At 37.6% G+C, this 20,529-nt stretch overlaps 1 protein-coding gene across 10 annotated transcripts in view; it reads right to left on the bottom strand.

Annotated features, from left to right (window-relative positions):
* Drep2 (DNA fragmentation factor-related protein 2) overlaps positions 1–20,529 on the bottom strand; it is a 438,119-nt gene that overhangs the window by 91,980 nt on the left and 325,610 nt on the right. The window contains exon 2 of one of the 10 annotated variants that reach the window (XM_043427019.1): positions 9,639–9,822. The exons of the other annotated variants lie outside the window; for them this stretch is intronic. Within the exon in view, the coding sequence (XP_043282954.1) occupies positions 9,639–9,822 (184 nt within the window). The remainder of the gene's footprint in view (positions 1–9,638; positions 9,823–20,529) is intronic. 10 annotated transcript variants of the gene reach the window in all.

Raw genomic sequence — 20,529 nt, 5'->3', positions numbered from 1 at the left:
AGCTGCGTAAATGTGTTGGTACTTTTTGCATAATCTTGAGCCCGTGCAAAGTTTTTTCTCAGCAATTACGTCACCGATCATGCTGATTTTGGGCGCAATCGAAAGAGAATTTCTTAATTAGCTGAAAGTTCAATTTTCAAATTGCGACATACCTCCTGAGCTTTGCAATTCAAGAAAATGACATGTCGATTTTACCCCCACCACCGCGAATCGTTTTATTCAGAGATAATATAGTCTCGGCGAGAGCCTCGGGCCAGCAGACGACAGGGCTGTCAATGTACTTGTCCCGAGACTCTACCGAGTCTCATGATTACGGCTTAGACTTTGTCTAAATGCATCAAAGTAACGTTCAAAAGTGCTTCGATTGACCGTGATCAAAGTACTAAAAAAATTCAAAATATGGTTATCTTTGTAACGGTAAAAATCACGGAAATAATCTTCGGAAAAATCTGTTTCGTACCCTTTAATACGAACAACAAGTGTACCAAATTTCAGATTTTTACCGTCATTATTATGGGAGGCAGATAATATTTAAGTAACAAGTTTGATAAATACACGTGTTATGCATTTAAAACTTCAACTCTTCGGTGGCACCTGTTTAAATTCTCCTAGCGCATTCAAATTTGGTGCACATTTTTTTTTTATGTTGATGATGTTTCCGCGAAGGAATTTGCAAAAAAAAGTGACCCGAATTGCGGCCACCCTAATGTGTATGGATAAATTCACTCGCTGGTAAGTTTTTCATCGGGTACGGGTGATTCTATTCGAAAAGTACAGTTGGTAGGGAATACGGGCATCCGAGAGTCGGGGAAATGTTGAACTGCTACGATGGCTAATAGCCCTACGGGGTATATGCCCGGTTGGGCATTTGACACGATGTCCAAATACCACAATAGGAGAGTTGCAACGAAGGCATATGGGGCAGACCGGTGGGTATGGTGGGGGTGGTTGAGCCTCAACGGTGCGAAAAGTGGGGATACGCGAGCGTCGGGGAAACGTCGAACTGCTACGATGGCCAATAGCCTTACGGGGCATATGCACGGTTGGGCATTTGACACGATGTCCAAATGCCACAGTGGAAGAGTGACACAATGGAGATCTGCCCTGGGCATTTGATACGATGGATAATTGCCCAATGTCCATTTGACACCCTGCCAACGCGTGCGGGGAGAGAGAGAAACGTAGCTGCGTGGAATATTACAGAACGTACTACACGAAATACGATATCAAAATTCGATATTACGAAATTCAAACTCAATTAATTACTACGCAATAGAATTACATCAAATAAACAATACTAAATGGACCCAAATTGATATCGAATCGACTAGTGGAGCTGGGCCACGAAAATTACAAAAATTGGGAACACTGGAAGTATCGGCCGCAATCTCGCTTGAAACATCGACACACATGTCCCCCGAAATGCCAAATAAACCGGAACTAAATACCGAAAACTCAAAAAGCTCAACTCCACTAATCATTCGAGGAGAAAGAGAAAGGGTTAACCGAGGAACCAACTCGTCGCACGCCAAAAGACAAAGGGCCTCGATGTTCGGGAGATATTCAAGACTTGCCGGTGAGGTGATCGGAAGAAGACTCATAGTGCATATACGAGCGGTCCTCCAGATTCGGCGTTCTCCCCACCACTAGGCCCATGCACGACAGCGCTCACGCGCTAGGCGCGCACCTGAGTACGGACTCGTTGCCCGCGTTTTTGTGGGAATTTCAAAACAATGGAGCGTGTACGGAGAATAATTCCCGTTACGCTTCTTTACACAATATCGTAATGATTACCCTTCTGCTGCTCTTACCTCCCTCGCTCACTCGAAACACGCCTCACGACAAGATGACCGTGATCCGAGTGTCTTTCCTCTTGGGGATCCGGCGGGCAGCTCTGAAAGGCCGAGGGGAGGCCTTCCTCACGAATTCGGATGTCGCGGTAGGCCCACAACGATAAGCCACCAGGCAAGAACAGCACCTCGCCTCCAGAAAACTCCCCCAGACCCCACCTGACGAGGTGCCGGTTCACACGGACTGTGACACCCGAATTCACGATATTGCGGCCGGTGCAACTCTGGGTTGCTACGGCGGGAAAGACACGGGCGGCGTTCAATAAATGGCCTATGCCAGCATGCTCTTTCAACCCCCTTTCAATTCGAGAATGTTCTTCGGTGCTTGAAGACGGCGTGAGAGGAATGATTCTCGCGATTCAGATCGGCTTGAACAGTAGGAAAGCAACGCCAAATTAATAATGCTTGCGGGGTCATATGTGGTGGCGGCCACGCCAAATCTCTCAAAAATATAGTCAAAAGGGGACTTCATCACAACTCAAAACAGAGAATCAAAAATTCTCTCTCCTCCTTGCACACGAAAGTAAAAAGTAACGGTTATTAGACTTAGTAAATTGTCGCTCGAAACGTACTGTATGCGATTCTTAAAATAAATCTTATAATTACGTGACGATAAGTCTCATTTCGACCAACACCCGACGAGTCGAACGGCGTCAAAATGGGCCGTAGACCCGGTCCACTGGTCGACACGATTCGTACGAGTGGCGGGGCAAAAATGTCACGTCACAATACACATTAAAAGATGTTCCGGATACACATACGCGATGTTTATGCGAAATCGGTGAGTGTATTCAGAGCATTTTTGATGCATGTGTGGTATTGCTAGGCGGGTTTGGAGCACCTTTGATGTGTATGTGTATGTGTGTGTGTGCATCCGCGTATGCGTGCGTGCGTCCGTGCGTACTTGCGTGTGTGTGCGTGCGTCCGTGTGTGTTAGTGTATGCGCGGGCGCACGCCCTGTCCTGTTGTGAACTCAAAAATATTCAAATATACCATATTTCATCATATTTTTCCAATAACTTCAAAATCCCATAACACATGGTTTTTATGGAAAATATTAGCCTCCCCCGACGAAATATCATCAATGGTAACTAATCGAAGCCGTTCAGACTAAAAAAAGAAATTTCTTCCGTTGATTGTCGGAAAAGTAACCAAACTGCATAATTACCGCTTTGTTGAATTGCGAAGCTCAGGAGCCATTTAGCAACATGAAAATTGAATTTTAAGCTAATTAATATATTCTCTTTCTATTACGCCCAAAATCATCATGATCGGTGACGTAATTCCCGAGAAAAAACTTTGCACATGCTTAAGATTATGCAAAAGTTACTAATATATTCAGGATTTGACGTATCTGTATACGCGTACTCTGACCGCTACAAACATAGGCTCCTTGGCCCTCATGATCACCTATCCCCGGTGAGAGAAATTTTGTTGCAACCAATGGAGGGAGAGAAAATTTCTGGGCTAATGTCATTCAATAATAAGAGCAAGGAAGATTGGCGGAAAGGTAAGGACCTCGAGAGCTGAAAAGTCACCAGCCGAAGTTTCACTTTATGTTGACGTTTACGGTTTTGATGTTATGAAGTGCGTACGCGATAAATAAAAATAATTTTCGTCATCTAACGAAGTGCATATTAATATATATTTTGTTAAAACTTGTGGTATACTAAACCGGTATAAAAGCGGCCGCGTAAATATAGACTGTGATCTGTGTGTGAAAATAAAAAAATATTAAAAAATGCATATGTCAACGAAACTTTTCAAGATTTCATTATTTCGTTCGATTGGAAATAAATGTCAACTGAGATAATCTTTCAATTAAACCAGAGTGCGCGGAATATTGTCCAGTGTAAATATATCGTCAGTTGCGTGATCATATATCATGTGTAATAATTTAGGTTATATATACGAGTTTCCTTTGATAGCCGTATGGTAATGAACGAGCCGGGGTTTGATGTTATAAAGTGCACGACAAATGTAACAAACATTCGCATAGTTAGGAAATAATGTAATGTGACGAAACACTCGAACCCGAACCTAACCTCGAAAAACATCGCGACGCGGCGCGATGTTTTGATCGAGCGCGTAAAACGACCGGTGAGACGCGTCACTGCTGGCCGGCGGCGGCCGTACTGGAGGGCAATACAAAGGCCCGATACAAGCGGCGGAGCGCGACACTAGTGGCGCCGCGTATTAAAAACTCGAACTATTATATTTTTTTTGTTTTGTTAATTAAAATTCAACGCAATTTCGTAAAATATTGTAACTAGGCTCAAACGAAGCGGAAAATTATAACGAATCGAAGAATAATAAGGAAAAGATGATTTCTTTTAGAAAATTGGTGTCAATTCAAATAAAACGAGACACGTGTTTATGACGCATGCGCGGATAGAGCGTTAATGGGCTATAGGACGCGTACGTGACTTTTAGCGATTGTAATTATTCGAATCATATTAAACGAAGTAACAATGTTAAAAAATGAAGAAAATTAAATAATAACGGATCAAATCGAAGTTTTTGTTATTGAATATCGGAATAAGCAAAAAAACATAAAAAGCGGTAGTCCGCGCATCGTATGTTAGCCCGCCCAACCAACGGGCGAGCGTGAATCATGGCAACGGGCCAATCAGAGAAGGCGTTACGAAAAGATGCGCAGAACCGATCCGATAATCGAAACTTCGGCGTTTGATAATTTTATGGTGGGGACATGGGTATAAGAAGCGCTGCGCGACTCATTCGAGAGACAGTCCTTCCTCAAAATTCTGACTCGGAACAAAAAGGCTGACCTCAAGCATTCTTCCTGATTTTAGTAAGCAATCTAACCTATCCTAATTGTCTCGATCCCATAATCCAGGGTCCACACCTAACCTCTAAATTTTCCAAGCTTTCCGTTGCACGGAGTTCTCGGAGCGATTCGGCGACGTCTTGATCCCATAACACGTGGACGGTAAGTTACCTTAACCTTCCAAATGCTCAGACTCTCGGAGGGATTCGGCGACGTTTCTATCCCATAGCCTGGGGTTTGTTCCTTAACTGAACCTTTTTTTTTTTATTATTCTTTTGCCTGCTATAATCAGGAATGATTTTTCTTGTAAATTGATTTGTAAATTTGTAAATTCTCTTTTTAAATTCAAAGTTGAAACTAATCGAGTCCGAGTCAAACAAAACCAAGATTTCTGTAAATTTTGTAAATTTTAAATAATTCAAAAGGCCGCGGTACGAATTTGCGGTTATATTGCGTCAAACCTATAATAATTTCTTTTATTGTATAAAATCACGATTGATTTATCGAAACTATTATTTTGAAAAGCGAGCGAAAAAACGTGTAAATTAAAAATTTGATCAATTCGAAAACGGCGAGCGCAATCGAAATTTTCCCCAATTGTCGAACGCAATCAAAATGATAAATAAAAAAATCAATGATCCTGTAAAATCGATAAGAGTTGAATAAATCCGAATTGTTAAAATTGTCAAAATCTAAATTCCCCGTTCTCACGTTTCTTTCATACCTGCTCCTTTTAAAATTAAGGTAGCTTGAACCGACGCGTGGCGGCGTTCAGGCCAGGTCGGCAAGAGCGTTTCGTTACAGTAAATAAGTTTCATCAGTTTATCAAAAAAAGGTCTGGAAGTTGTGAGGAAAAACGTTCGTCAATCTATAACGTCAAATTTTCTTTTCGGGATCTGAAATATTATGATTGATTATTAATTAAAGTAGAACACACGGAACTGTTAGTATGATGTTAGAAATTTCAATTGAATAAATGTTTTCTAATTTATTTCTTGTGTCATCATTATTTTTAAACATTCCCATATTTTGCTTCCTATTCAGTTTGGCTCTGCCCTCTCCGATCCTTGTTTTCGCTTCATCAGTTTGCAGCAGATCGAAACATATTATTAATTCATTGCCTGAAATGTGTCCTATGATTTTCTACTACTTCTTCATACCGATTGTGATAACATAATTCAAGAGGTTTCTAACCAAAATCTTCAATTGCACATTTTGTACATCAGATTTTTGAAAAAATTTCTGGTCTAATGAGTATCTCCAATTTCTCGTCACGAAACGTAAGTCCAAGAGGGGCACACAATTTCACCTTCGCATGAAAGTAACTAGTTAACGACTCGTTTCATTGTTGACGACGTGCTTCCATTCATGCCCACTTTGATGATTTGTCTTTACGCACAATAAACATTTCGGTAAACGCTTCACGAAACTCATCCCAAGTCTGCAGTTTTCTCACGTGCGCTCGCGACCAATCCCTCGCTCCATCCTTCAAATGCATTCGAGCAGCTGTAAGGATATATCCGTCGGGCCATTGGTGCAAATTATTAGATGCAAAATCGCAAACATTTTTCATCAAACTTCCAAAATCGCCTTGTTATTTTTGCGGATTTCAAAGAAAATTAAATTAATAAGATCGACATAGGTCTATTGTACAAAGTTGCCTTCCTGCACAAACTCAAATAGTTTTTGATTGTAAACAAATAGTTCGGAAATAAACATTTTTGCGATTTTCCATTCATTAGTCGACATTTATTTTCCATTAAAATTCAGTCAAAATATTTTCCTAATTTTTATGACAAATGGAAAAACTAGAAAATTCCCGAATTGTAACGTCTTCTGCGGTGAAATACCACATTTTGAAATAGAGAAATTCAATTCGACAAAATAAAAAAAAATGTTTTTGCGAAATACTTTCATCCCTTCTTTTGGAAGGACCCGACAATAGCTATTTGTAGCTACACGTTTTTTAATCTTATAATTTATAGCTAAATATACAGAAAAGGAAAAATAAATTAGGCAAGATAGCCCTCAAATTTTTTTTCAAGTGAAAAAATTTTATTTGATTATTATTCCATGGAGCACTAACACTTTCTGCTATGAGAGCATAAAAAAAATGTTTGCTTCGCGATATTTGAGAAAAAACAGGCCAATATCGAAAGTGGCTTGAGCACTATCTAAAAAATTTTTTTTAAATCTGAAATTTCGGGAAAATTACTTTTTTTTGATGTACTGACGATTTCCGTTGAAGCTCCGAAAGAAAACAAATATCGATTTTTTTTGCATCACTCTAATACACACACATCAAAAGATGTTCCGAGCTTACCCCAAACACGTCTATGGGTTAAAGATAAGGAACTGTATGGGTTTGGAATAATGAATGCTGAAAGAATGAATGATTACAATAGCTGAGAAATTAAAATTTCTGGCATAAAATCAAAATTGTGTTTTTTTTATTTTCTTATTTTTCCCTATCTTAAAATTCATTGTAATATTATTTTTTTGGACCATTTTTTTTAAAAGGTCCACTTGTAAATATTTATCCTCAACATATTGTAAAATAATCATGAAATGACTTAGATTATCAATTTCCAACATAGACCCTATTTTTTTAGAAACTGCAAAAAAAACTCAAAAATGGCTTGCACCATCTTTTAAAATTGAGCTACAATTGAACTAAAATTAAGCTTCTTTTGATAACTTTTTCTTTCATCATATATGAGCTTTTAAAAGACGGTAAATGAAAAAAAAAATCTTTTTTTCGGGAAACCCTGGTATGCATATTAGGATCTGACATGGAGGCGTAACCAAGCTAAAAATGGCGCATACCGGGGTGCAACGTACATGTATGTGTCACATCTTCAAGTGACTTATCGTGTGTTAGTCGTCCATGTTGCACCCCGATTGTAGTTCAAAATTTTACACCAGATGTCTCACGAATTTTGTCAGATCCCAATACTAGCAGATATTTATGCTGACTTAACACATGATCCAGATCCTCTATTTTTAGACGCAAAATATGATGCAACGCGGCGTCGATATTTTAACCCGGCAACAAAGAAAAACCACGTACATTCGTTGTTGACAAGAAACCGTTTCTTAAAAAATGAGGCAAGCCGCGGGGGTCGCTATGATCGACGCTAAAAGTAAATAGTATATTACGACCCTAGGCCCGAAAGTTGGATTTCATGTCGCACATGCCAGGGCATCCAACATTTAAGCCGTGGGTTGTATAGTATTTTTCTTGATCCCGTAGCCGTTCAATAATTACTAGCAATCGTGAGGGGGGGGGGGGGGAGGGGCGCCGACTTTTGCAGGACCGAGGCAAAGCCGAGGTTTTGCTGGTCGGGGCGGGCATTAAAAACATAAACAAAAAGTAAAAAAATACACACACACAAAATATCACACAATGATACAACAATATTATTAGTACAAATAAATAATTCGTTGATAAATCTCTGATTTAAAGTAAAGTCGCATGATAGTTAACAACTTCTTATTGATTTAACTTGACAATTTATATGAATATGTGCTTTCCTATGAACCTGGAATCTGGAAATACAACATTATTCCGAACGACCATATTCATTTTATTAGTCCGGTTACATTATTTTCTGTTTTCGCATCTGGACGAACAAATGTATGTTATTCGTCCGGGTTCATGGCAGTATAGCGCGTAACACGAATGATGAAAGCTACGCTATACGCGCCCGCTTGAAGCAAATAATGATGCTTGGCAACGAATAAACAAAATCGTGGTAACGAATACAGGCTTCACATTCATATATCAAAATATCTTTTTTTAAGAAAAGATCACCGGCCGCAAAAATATCGTCAGAGCGCACTGAAGTTTGCCGAGTCAGCCGGCCACGAAAAATGCTCTTCCCGGGCTGAAATGCGGCCAGAAAGTGCGTACTTTCGGCTAGGGGAGCAAGAAATAGTATATTACACACCTAGGGAGGGAAAATAGACTACTTCAAACCGCGGGCAGAATTGTCACCCGAGCCGAAGGCGAGCCGCTGCGCGGGCCGAAGTTGCCGCATTCCGCCTGCGTCGGACAGAAAAATAATTTTATTAAATCTCAAATCTTATTTCCTTTTATTTTTGATAATTTTACACTTAATTTTAATTGAATTGCCATACGATGAATCGGGAAATTACCTGAAATTGAATGAAAGTACTCGGGTAGTTTCATCAATTACACATAGTTTTAATAAATTAAAGAAATAGAAACTACTTTCATCTGCGTATACGCATAGCGACAGTTAGATGGGAAAAGTGAATGCAAGAGCAGTTTTTCAGATTGATTTAATGTCTCTTTATTCAAATTTTGTTTGTTGAATCTATTCCTCTAAGAAACAAATTGTCTCAAGAGATAATCAATTATAATTAATTTGTTGCGTAATCAAGCTGAAAACCTAAAGGCAGATCCCCGCGCACCCCAGAAGGGAGATGCCGATATAGAAGCGAGCAAATACCTGAGTGTTCGGCTGTTGAAAGTCATCCACGAGGACAATCAAGGGGCACCTACGTTACCCAGAGATGCGTGACATAAAATTGGAAATCTTTGCATACGACCGTGAAATTGGTCTTCATTTATAAGTGCTTGCGATCCATTTCCCAAAGAACAAGAATGCGCGAAAATATTTAGGGAGGCATAATTTATTATGAGGGAAAGCAGTTGCCATAAACGAGTTTCTTGAGGTTTTTCCAGAATGCCGTTATTTTTATTCAACTAACAACAACACAGGCACTACATGCCCGCTTTAGCAGCAAAAAACTAATTAATAATGATGCTTGTCAACGATCCATGACAACAAATAAATAAAACCATGGTAACAAATAAAGGCTTCACATTTCGATATAATATCGAAATTTCTTTTTTAAGAAAGGATACTCGATTCCCGAAATCCATTCATTTTAGACCGTTATTACAAGAGCCGCTACTTTTTAGCGCAGAAGTTCGATTACCGAATCAGAAAGCAAATAGAAAGTAGACTTACAGAATTTTTTCCTCTTTCGGCAATGACGGAACGTCTGTCCTGCTCGATAATCAGCAAAAATCTGACGAAATCGAGAGTCCTTCGTAAGACTGTGGACTCTCTCTCCCCAATTTAATTTCGAATATTTTCGAAATGATCGATAGGTCCGTTGCGTGAAAAATGTATGCGAGCGGGTGACGAAGCCCTGAAAGATTTCGATTATAGGCAATTTTTCTTGGAATTCTTTTTACATGTTTACCCCTAACTTGACTATTATCTTTATGGAAAAGTAACAGGCTTTGTGTTTTAACATGAACTTATTTGACTGTGGAAAAATCTGAACGAAGTCTATTTATAAAATAATGATACAGTTTTTTTATGACAGCCAGCGAAGACGGGCATGTTTAAAAATCGTATCGGTATACTGTGACAATACCGATTGTAAGACACGCAAACCCTTAGTGCCGGCATATAGTCGGAGTTTAATGCGAACCGGGCCTCCTTAGTACCAACTCTTCAAAAGTGTATAATCCAATACAATTGATATAAACAATAGTGCCCAACTCACAGGTCAGCCTATAGCTAACCCACGTACAAAATCATCCAACAGAAGCAATGAGCCAAATATTTATACATTCGAATGGTTTAAAAAGCATAATATGAAAGCAAGGAACGAAAAGAAACCGAGAATTCCAGCGACTACGATGTAAACGACGAAATTAATGATTACCAATGTGAACCACAATCTACAAAAACAGTGACAGTAGGGGCCGCTATACACCTACAATAATATTGCACAATTTTATTATTGCGCGATATTATTTAACGTGTAGGGATAGTATGGAAACATTGTGCAATGATTGAACACAAGTTTGACCGAGTTAAAATTGTAGGTGCCTCATACAGGTGCAATATGATTGTGCAATATTATTGTAGGTGTGTAGCGATCCTAAAAAAACGTACTTCCAGCCAATCTAGCCAACACATAACGTCAACGATAGCAGGGAAAAGAAAATTTTCGAACATAGGCACATATTCGAGTGAAGAATCACAATCTGCTCAGGCACAAAACGAAGAAATGAGCGGAGAAAAAAAAGAAAAAAAGACTAGTATGTGAAATAGGGTCAATATTCAGAAGAAAAATAACCCACCTGACCAAATGGAAGTACTTATGTCACTCAATGATGGAGTACAACGTACAACACACAACGTCTGTTCAACCACAAATGACCAACGTACAGAACCCACGAATTTGGCAAATACACCGTATGTAGAAACTAATAAGGAACGAGAAGTTAAACAGGGTCCAAATGTAAATGATGCTTGGAACCCAACACTGATTGTTATCAAATCAACCTTGCTTCTCAAGCACAGCTTTTTAGACTTTCAGTTGTGTTAAGTATACCGCCAGCAAAAAGTTGAACTGAAATGTGACGGGAGGGGGGGGGGGGGGGGAGGGGGCTAAGTGGAAAATCTGTTACAATAGTATGCAATCCAAGACCCATATTCAGTACTTTCTTAAGGGGGTCAGTCCGTTTTTCGCAATAAAAACATAGACTTTTGAAATTTGAGGGATTTATTTATCGGTATTTCAACTTTATAACATAATTCTTTAAATCTGATATCTCGGGTAGATTCGTTGTAAAATTACTCCACAGGAATCTAAATGTTTCTCAATAATCTCTGTGATTCCGGGGGGTTGGTTTATCTGAGATCAAGAAACCAAAGAGCGTTTTTATGTGCAAAGCAATGGGTATAGTCTAAAATAAAATCATACGGAAATATTGAAAAATTGAAGAATTTTCGCGCTTCCAAACACAAAATTTAAATTTTCAAAAATGATTCATAACGCGAAAATCATTCAATTTTGAATATTTCTGTCTGATTTTAGTTCAGATAATAGCCACTGTTTTACATATCAAAACGCTGTTTGGTTTTTGATCTTAGATAAACCAATCCCTCGGAATCATGGAAACTATGGAGAAACAAATGGGTTCCTGTGGAGTAGTTTTATACCGAATCTACCCAAGATATCAGAATTAAAAATTGTATTATTATAGAAAAACCAATAAATAAAACCCTTGAAATTCAAAAAGTCTATGTTTTTTTCCTTGCCGCTAAGAAATCGCGAAAAAACCGCGAAAAATCCGGCTGCTACACGAGGTAACCCTCTTAATAACAATAAAATAGAACATCATACTTTCAGCGATATGTCAGCAAAAACGAGTCATCATCAAAGGTATCAAGGCACAACTCTACGATCTATACAAAAAACAAGACTAGACGTTTTCGTTGTCAAATTTGAAGAGTATCAAGCAAAAAAGAACCGAACATTGCAGTGGGTGAAAGGTCTGAACTTTGATCATACTGCCAAAAACTGTCAACATGATGAAATGTCCATCAAAATAACCATTGGCCAAATCAGAAAATGCACTCTCTGCTTAAGAACCACAACCCGCCAAAATAGCACCGCTAATAACCAACTACAATAAAAAATTCCCAGCAACTAAAATATGAATAAATGAACAAACCAACATTAGCAAACAAATCAACTCAACCGAACAAACCCAGCAAAACTTATGAACCGACCCTATGAACCGAAATCAAACGGGAAGAGAATACCGATAAATATATCGATCAGTAAATCATTAAGTAAAATATTCCATGACTCGGAGGACGCAAATTATCTCCTAACAATATACAAGGTGAGACAACTATTAGCAGTAGAAATATTTTCTAACTTGACAGATTTAGGCAAAAACTTTTCCGCAGAAACTGATTTTCCAATCTAATTTGATAAAAAATCAGCGCAAAACTTTTTTTCTAGATTTTCTTAGCTGCGCGTCTCGAGTGAAGAATCAGTTTCCGCGGTCCAGTTACCCCAATATGAAAAAAAAAATATGTTAAGATAGCCTAATTAGTTGCTGGGATGACCGAATTTGAAGATTCATAACTCGCGTGCAACGCGCTTATATTACTATACATGCGCCTTCCCCGAGTCTGCTGTTCTACCCTCACTCCACGACCATTTTAGTGCGCTCGGCCGTTTTCGCTCACGTTTGCGTGCAAATTTTATCTATTCTTCACCATGCTAATGAAAAATGAAGATTGAAGTTTTATAGCTGAACTCTTCTACTTTCCAAATCCGTTTGATAAATTCCAATCGGACTACTTCCAGAGCTTCGTTGAAAAATAAGGTATAAAAAACTTCTCACTGTAATTATACAAAAACTAATAATTCGACAGCCTCTGGGTTTTACACACAAAAAGTGTCTATCAATATCGACTCCCTCACAAAGAGCCTGTGCTACAACTCGAAAAATGGCTGCGTTACGAATTTTTGAAAAAACCCTATTTTTTCGATTTTTTTTGGATGTTCTCCATTAATAATCAACTGATCAGGTTTTTTCAGGTCTCATTCTCTTTGTATTTTAGTTCTCTATATTTCGTCCATTAGAACCATTCCCATTGCTCCATTAGATTTTCTTTTTTAAGCAAAAAGCCAAAAAAATGCGATCTTTTGCCCTAACATGTTTATAAAAAAAACGACAATGGAAATCTCGAGTACGATTCTAGTCAGTTAGCTTCTGGGGGCTATTCCATGTGTGATAGCACCGGTCGTTATCCGTTCTTATATTTGTCAAAATCTGGTAGTTTTAGAGCTCTATTGCTTGGCCAATACTCAAGATCGATCATGTCGAAACTTTGATCGGTGCTCGCTTGTCGATTTGATTGACGGCGTTTTTCGACACAGCTCCTGACGTTACCAACTGGTCGCTCACCATTCTCGTAGCTCATCAAGTTGCCTTTCTTAACAAAATTCCTTTGCCATTGGCTTGACGTAGCGTCCATTTTCTTCGATATTTCCGTTGCCGGTCTCGCTATGATAACACACTTTCTGGAGCATTTCACTCCAAATATATTTTCGAGTCATCGAGTCAAGAATATTGAAGTTAAGAAACCTTCTGGAGTCTAAGATTTATTGTGAAGATACCTTTGCCCACAATATTTTGATAACCCCGACGCGGTTTTCGTTAATAAATGATCACATTTTAAGCAAACGAGATTAATTTTTCAGCGTTAATCGGTATTTACGCTTGTGAACTTTTGGTTATTTTCGTGATATAGTTAAAGAGCCCACAACCCATGTGTTAAATAGCCCATGTGCGATAGCAATACGACCAAAACTGCATTGAATCGTTACATTATACTATTCTGAACCCAACTAGGCGAGTAGTAGCGGTCAAAAGTGTAGCGACTGCATGGGAGGCCATTTCCCCTGTGTAAAAAATAAGCAGTCAGTGTCATAGCAATACGTTTGATAATGGTAACATACATAGATATTGTCATTCATGACGAAAATGTTCCTTTTCAGAAATTTTTCACGTAGCATATAGCTTTAGCGCATTTTTAAAAATATCAAAGAATTCAGCCATCATGTGTTGTAGCAGCACGGACAATTTTTTTAACCTTTTGTATAGCTGCCAGCATTATTAAAAAACTGTTCTCAGAAATTTTCGGTGTCATCTATACTCCGAAAAACGGAAAAAACGAAATCAATATTTTTTTTCTCAGAGCTCCATCTGAAATCGTTAGTACATCAAAGATAAGTAATTTTCGAAAAATTTCAGATAAAAAAATCACATAGTGCTGAAACCACTCTTCAGTTTTATCCCGTTTTTTTTTTCAAAAATCGCGAAGCGAAAGTTATTTTTTGTTCTCATAGTAGAAAATAATTCCATGGAATGACGACTCTTCTAAAATTTTTTCACGGTCAAGAAATTTTGAAGACTGCCTTGCATAATTGTTTTTTCTGTATATTTTCGTGCATAAAAATATATAACTCTATGAAAAATACACAAAATTGAAAGTTATTGCTTGAGAAAATGTAAAAATGTTTATTATAACATGTAATTTTGTAACTATGTTTTTGCAAAGTACATTCACCCCTTCTTTTGGAACGATAACAAGATTGCTATCTGTATCTATATGATTCTTAATCTCATTATTAACAGCTAAAGGTTCAGAAAAATCATAAATAAATGATGCGAGGCTGCTTTTAAAATTTCCCGAGAGTGACAATATTTTTAAAAATTCATCATTCTATGGAACATTAACACTTTCTATTATGAGAGTAGAAAAAAAATTTCGCTTCGCGATTTTTATAAAAAAATATCAAAAAATGGCTTAAGTGCTATTGTTCAGGATTGAACAAGGCCTTGACGGCAGCGCGAGAAAGTTTGGGCCGAACTCTCGCGCTTCGCCGTTGGTGTCGCCAGTTCTCGAGCTTACATTTTTTGGGTAGTCGAAATTAGAACAAACGGGCACTCATTCACGCACTCTCGCGGGCGTTACCACCTCGTAGGCATTAATTATCATGGGACAAGGGAAACGCACTGCGCATTCGGGATATGACTTCAGGACATCGCAATGGTATTTATCGCACATAACAAGGGAGTTTCAGGCTCATCGTTGGCATGCACGCTTCGGTTATCCATCTTGTTCATCACGCACGAGCACGACCGACCGGGTCAACTCATTTTTCTCACTCATATGCACTATTTATTGTACAATCTCATCAGGAAGTGATCACCTATAAATTATTCATTACTCTTCCTCTACTCTCTGGCGTACTTATAATTTCTCCACCTACACCAGACTTCTTGCAAAAACAGCAATCTAATTTTTTTTTAACTGAAATTAAAAATTTTTTTATGTATCAACCATTTCCGATGGAGCTCCAGGAAAAAAATACCGATTTTTTTTTTAATCACCGTAAAATATATCTAGAGACGCGGCAGCGTCTTGACGCCAAGTATTAAAAAGAAGAATTTCCTTACTCATGAAGTTGAAGTGGCCACCACTTAATGGGAATTTGTCAAAAAAAAATATTGACAGTGCCATATGTTAATGTGATTTATATGCTTCCTCTAATAAAAATTTTTTTCGGCCCGCGCAGCCGGCCGAAGTTGCCGCATTCCGCCTGCGTCGGACAGAAAAATCGTATACACACCTCGGGCAGGAAAAAGTAAAGCCTCAGATCACACTCGCCTTCGCCTCGGCCGACAATTACATCTGATCTGAGACTTCCCTTATTCTCCTGCCCTAGGTGTGTAATATACTATTTCTTGCTCCCCTAGCCGAAAGTACACACTTTCCGGCCACATTTCAGGCCAGGAAGAGCATTTTTCGTGGCCGGCTGACTCGGCTAACTTCAGTGCGCTCTGACAATATTTTTGCTGCCGGTGATCCTTTCTTAAAAGAAGAAATTTTGATATATGAATGTAAATGCCTGTATTCGTTGCCATGATTTCGTTTATTCGTTGCCAAGCATCATTATTTGCTTCAAGCGGGCGCGTATAGCGTAGCTTTCATCATTCATGTTATGCACTATATTGCTATGAACCCGGACGAATAACATACATTTGTTCGTCCACATGCGAAAACAGAAAATAATGTAACCGGACTAATAAAATGAATATGGTCGTCCGGAATAATGTTATATTTCCAGATTCCAGGTTCATAGGAAAGCACATATTCATATAAATTGTCAAGTATAGCGGGAAATATTCACATATAGAAATTGTTAACTGTCATGGGACTTTAAATCAGACATTTATCAACGAATTATTTATTTTTGTAATTTTTTTCAACCAAAAAAATGGCTGTTTCTGAATAAAAAAATTATTCTCCCCTTTTTTCGTAAAAAGTCATCGTTACGAGAACGTAAAAATTATTTCGAGTCGTCCACTCGAAAGCTAACACGAAACTACAACTTTTATGTAAAAAAATTTTTTTCAGTAACTTCAAGTTTCCGAGATATACTTATTTGAAAAAAATGGTATTTTCTAAAAGTATGAATTTAAAAATCTGAAAAAATCCACATAGAGTTCTTTTAAGTAGTACTTTGATATAATCAGTTATGGGATAGATCTGAGATGGTCGAAAAAAAGTGACCGGTTTGACAGAGAATCCCTCATTATGTTTCCCCATGGTCTCCACGATTCTGGGGGATCCGTTTATCTGAGATCAACAAACACAGGAGCGTTTGATTTCTAAAGCAGCGGCTATCGCTTGAACTAAAATCATACAGAAATATTAAACATTGAAGGATTATTGAGTTATGCAATATTTTGGAATATACGGTACAATAACAAGGATATATAAATGGACATTCAAAGGTGATGAAGCCTGAAAGGAAAAGGGAAACGAAGGTGTGTTGCGCGGTGAGGGCAATAGACTTGTTTCGTTTTATATGCGAACGTTATTATTCAACTCCAGGCCGCATCCATGCAACACACCTTCATTGCTCTTTTCCTCAAAATGACTTTCAGGCTTTATCACCATTGAATGTCCATTTAAATATCCTTGTGTGTTATTGTACCGTATATCATCAGGTGTTTAAAAATGCAAAAATCCTTCAATTCTTAATATTTCTGTATGATTTTAATTCAGGTGATAACCACTGCTTTACAAATCGAAACGCTCCTTAGTTTTTTGATTTCAGATAAACCGATCTTCCGGAATCGTGGAGACTATGAAGAAACATATGGGTTCCTGTGGAGTAGCTTTACACCGAATCTACCAGAGATATCAGAGTTAAAAAATTCTACCATAGAGTTGAAATACCATTGAATAAACCCTTCAAATTTCGAAAGTCTATATTTCTTCCACGGCTGCCACACGGGGTGACCCCCTTATGTTAGATTTTATTATTCCAATCGATCAATATAGCGTTATCTGAAAAAAAGATTCGAGTGCCTTAATCGTTGAAATCCTGTCGTTATTTAACGACTTAACCTCAACATTGAAATTTATAATTCGTTGCAATTTTCTAAATTTTTTATCAAATTAGCTGTAAATTGATTAAACCATGTTTGTTCCCTGTTTTTCGATATCTCTTCCGACGAGGCAGGGAATAATTTTAATTAACAATTTTTTCAACAAATGTCTTTTCGCAAGTACACTCTGATGGGTGATAATTATTACATCTGAACGGTAGTCTCAGTGAATCAACTCAGTAAATATGTTACTCATGTAGTGTGCATTCCTTGAAACGAACAAAAAATGAATTAACAATAACAGAATATCATCTATATTATGCGCTAACATGAAGAATTTGATTTTCCAATATCCTGTAAAATTTTTTCAAGTCCGCCGTGCACAAAAAGTAGTCAAATCAAATCATAAGTAACAGCACGAATATTGTTGAAAAATTGGAGACAAGTATATTTATGTTTTATATCACCTGGACAGTAGTCTCAATGAAACCCTATGTGACACTCATATAGTCTAAAAAACAAATGCACGATGATTTATAATAAGTTGTTTGATCTATTCTCTATATCTATACTAAAGGTTTAAAAAAAACTATTTCATACGTAGTGAATAAAAAAGCAATTAAGTTAAAATCTCTTGGAGGTAATTTTCTCAATTCCTTCTATATGCATACATGTGATCCATCAGATCTAGAAGAGCCCTGATTTTTATTTGAATCAAAAATGATGGGCCAGACAAGTACTTTTAGCACATATTTAAACATAATTTGTACCGATACGAAATCGACGTCGAATATTGTGAATACCAGGGGATCCTGAAAGTCTGAGAAGAATCGATTTTATCAAGAGACTCGGTAGAGTCTCGGGACAAGTACATTGACAGCCCTGTCGTCTGCTGGCCCGAGGCTCTCGCCGATACTTTCTCTGAATAAAACGATTCGCGGTGGTGGCGGTAAAATTGGCATGTGATTTTCTTTAATTGCGAAGCCTATGAGTTATGTACGACTTTGAAAATTGAATTTTCAGCTAATTGAGAAATTCTCTATCGAATGAGCCCAAAATCAGCATTATTGGTGGCGTAATCGCTGAGAAAACACTTTGCACGGGCTCAAGATTATGCAAAAGTTACCAACACATTCAAAAATTTATGTGTCTGTATATTATATTATAACACCATCAAAGCCACTTTGATGCTATCGAGTTTCTGATTGGTTGGATCAGACGACATCCATTTTTAGACGTTGTGATTGGTTGTTGAAATTAGTTGTTGATGATTGGAAATCTGACGTCAACTTCATAACGTAGCACACGGCGCAGCACAGCTGGTAACAGCAGTCATAAATTCGATCGATATACATATATATATGTACAAACCATGTGTCAGTTGTGTCAGTTTTTGATTGCATGAACAGAGTTTCGACATTACGAAGTGCGTGCGGGATAAATAAAAAAATAATTTTCGTCATCTAAAGAAGTGCATATTACTATTTATTTTGTTAAAATTTGTGATATATTAAACCGGTATCAAAGCGGCCGCGTAAATGTAGTCTGTGATGTGTGTGTGAAAAAGAATATAAAAAATGCGCGATGCATATGTCAACGAAACTTTTCAAGATTTCATTATTTCGTTCGATTGGAAATAAGTGTTGACTGAAATAATTCTTCAATTAAACCAGATTACGAGAAATATTGTCCAGTGCGAATATATCGTCACTGGCGTGGTTATATATCATGTGTAAATAGATTATACATACGAATAAATAGAACAAAAACACACGGAACTGTTAGAATGATATTAGAAACTTTACTTGAATAAATGTTTTCTAATTTATTTCTTGTGTCATCATTATTTTTAAACATTCCCATATTTTGCTTCCTATTCAGTTTGGCTCTGCCCTCTCCGATCCTTGTTTTCGCTTCATCAGTTTGCAGCAGATCGATACATATTATTAATTCGTTCCCTAATATGTGTCCTATGATTTTCTACTCCTTCTTCATGATGATTGTGGTAACATGATTCGAGAGGTTTCTAACCATAATCTTGAATTGCACATTTTGTAAATCAGATTTTCAAAAAAATTTCTGGTCTTGGTATACTGGGTAGTTATTCTTTTCCCATTAGGTCTGTCGAGTGATAAATTTGGAAACTTGTTCCAGAAAGCCTTTGGATGCTTTTTTTGCTGATGATATGAAAAGTCGTATCTTCGGAATGCGGTGTGCAAACACAAATTTTGATAACAAAACTTATGGAATGACATGTTTGTTGAGTATTTCCACTTTGCAAACTACATGACGCTGAAGTTTCCAACGTTGGAGTCCAACGAAAGGAACGAAAAAAACGTTTGTTATTCACCAATTTTTTATTTCACGAATCGTTGGTGCAGCTTGAAAAACTACGAAATGCAAATTTGGCAGGGAATAAAATAGAAGAATCACTGGAATTATTGGAGATTTTTTTTCGATCATTTCGTTGGACTCCAACGTTGGAAACTTCAGCATCATCAAACTACAGATATGGAATTATTATAAAAAAAATTCATTCCGATAAGTCTACAGTTGCTCAGTTTTGGATGTGATCAAATATAATGCCTACCAACATCCCCAGAAACTTACAGAATTTCTGAATGCAATGTGCGCTATGTCATTTTAATGCAACATCATGACTTTTGACAACTTTTCATTATAATGCTGTAGATTCGGATCATTGAAATACAGCGAAAATCTGAAAACTATCCATTTTTCATACTGTGCCATTCATTTTACATTTTGACTCTAACCGTAACATATATATGAAGTAAAAAATTGATTATAAAAGTCTTCAGTTGCTCATTTATGAATAGATTTGAAATTGCTGTCTTCGAAGCTCATTGCGCAGATACATTGAACCGCAGCAGATACCTGCGAACTCTGAAATTTCTGTGGATAAATATATATGCGACGGATCACCCCTTATCTTTGATTATGGTAATATGTAATGGAACTTGGTTCGGCAAGTTTTTAAGTGTTCCTTTTCAAATGGTATTGAAGTTTGTATGACTGATATACAGCGAATACTTCCAAACTTTGATAGTTCTGTGTTGCAGCATGTGTGTCAATCATTCAAATCATTTACTCCAACCGTATCATGTAATCTA

Source organism: Venturia canescens, chromosome 8 (assembly GCF_019457755.1).
Source record: "Venturia canescens isolate UGA chromosome 8, ASM1945775v1, whole genome shotgun sequence".
NCBI classification, from domain to species: Eukaryota; Metazoa; Arthropoda; class Insecta; order Hymenoptera; family Ichneumonidae; genus Venturia; species Venturia canescens.
Note: the sequence above shows the minus strand (reverse complement) of the source record. Positions and strands in the feature narration are given on the sequence as shown.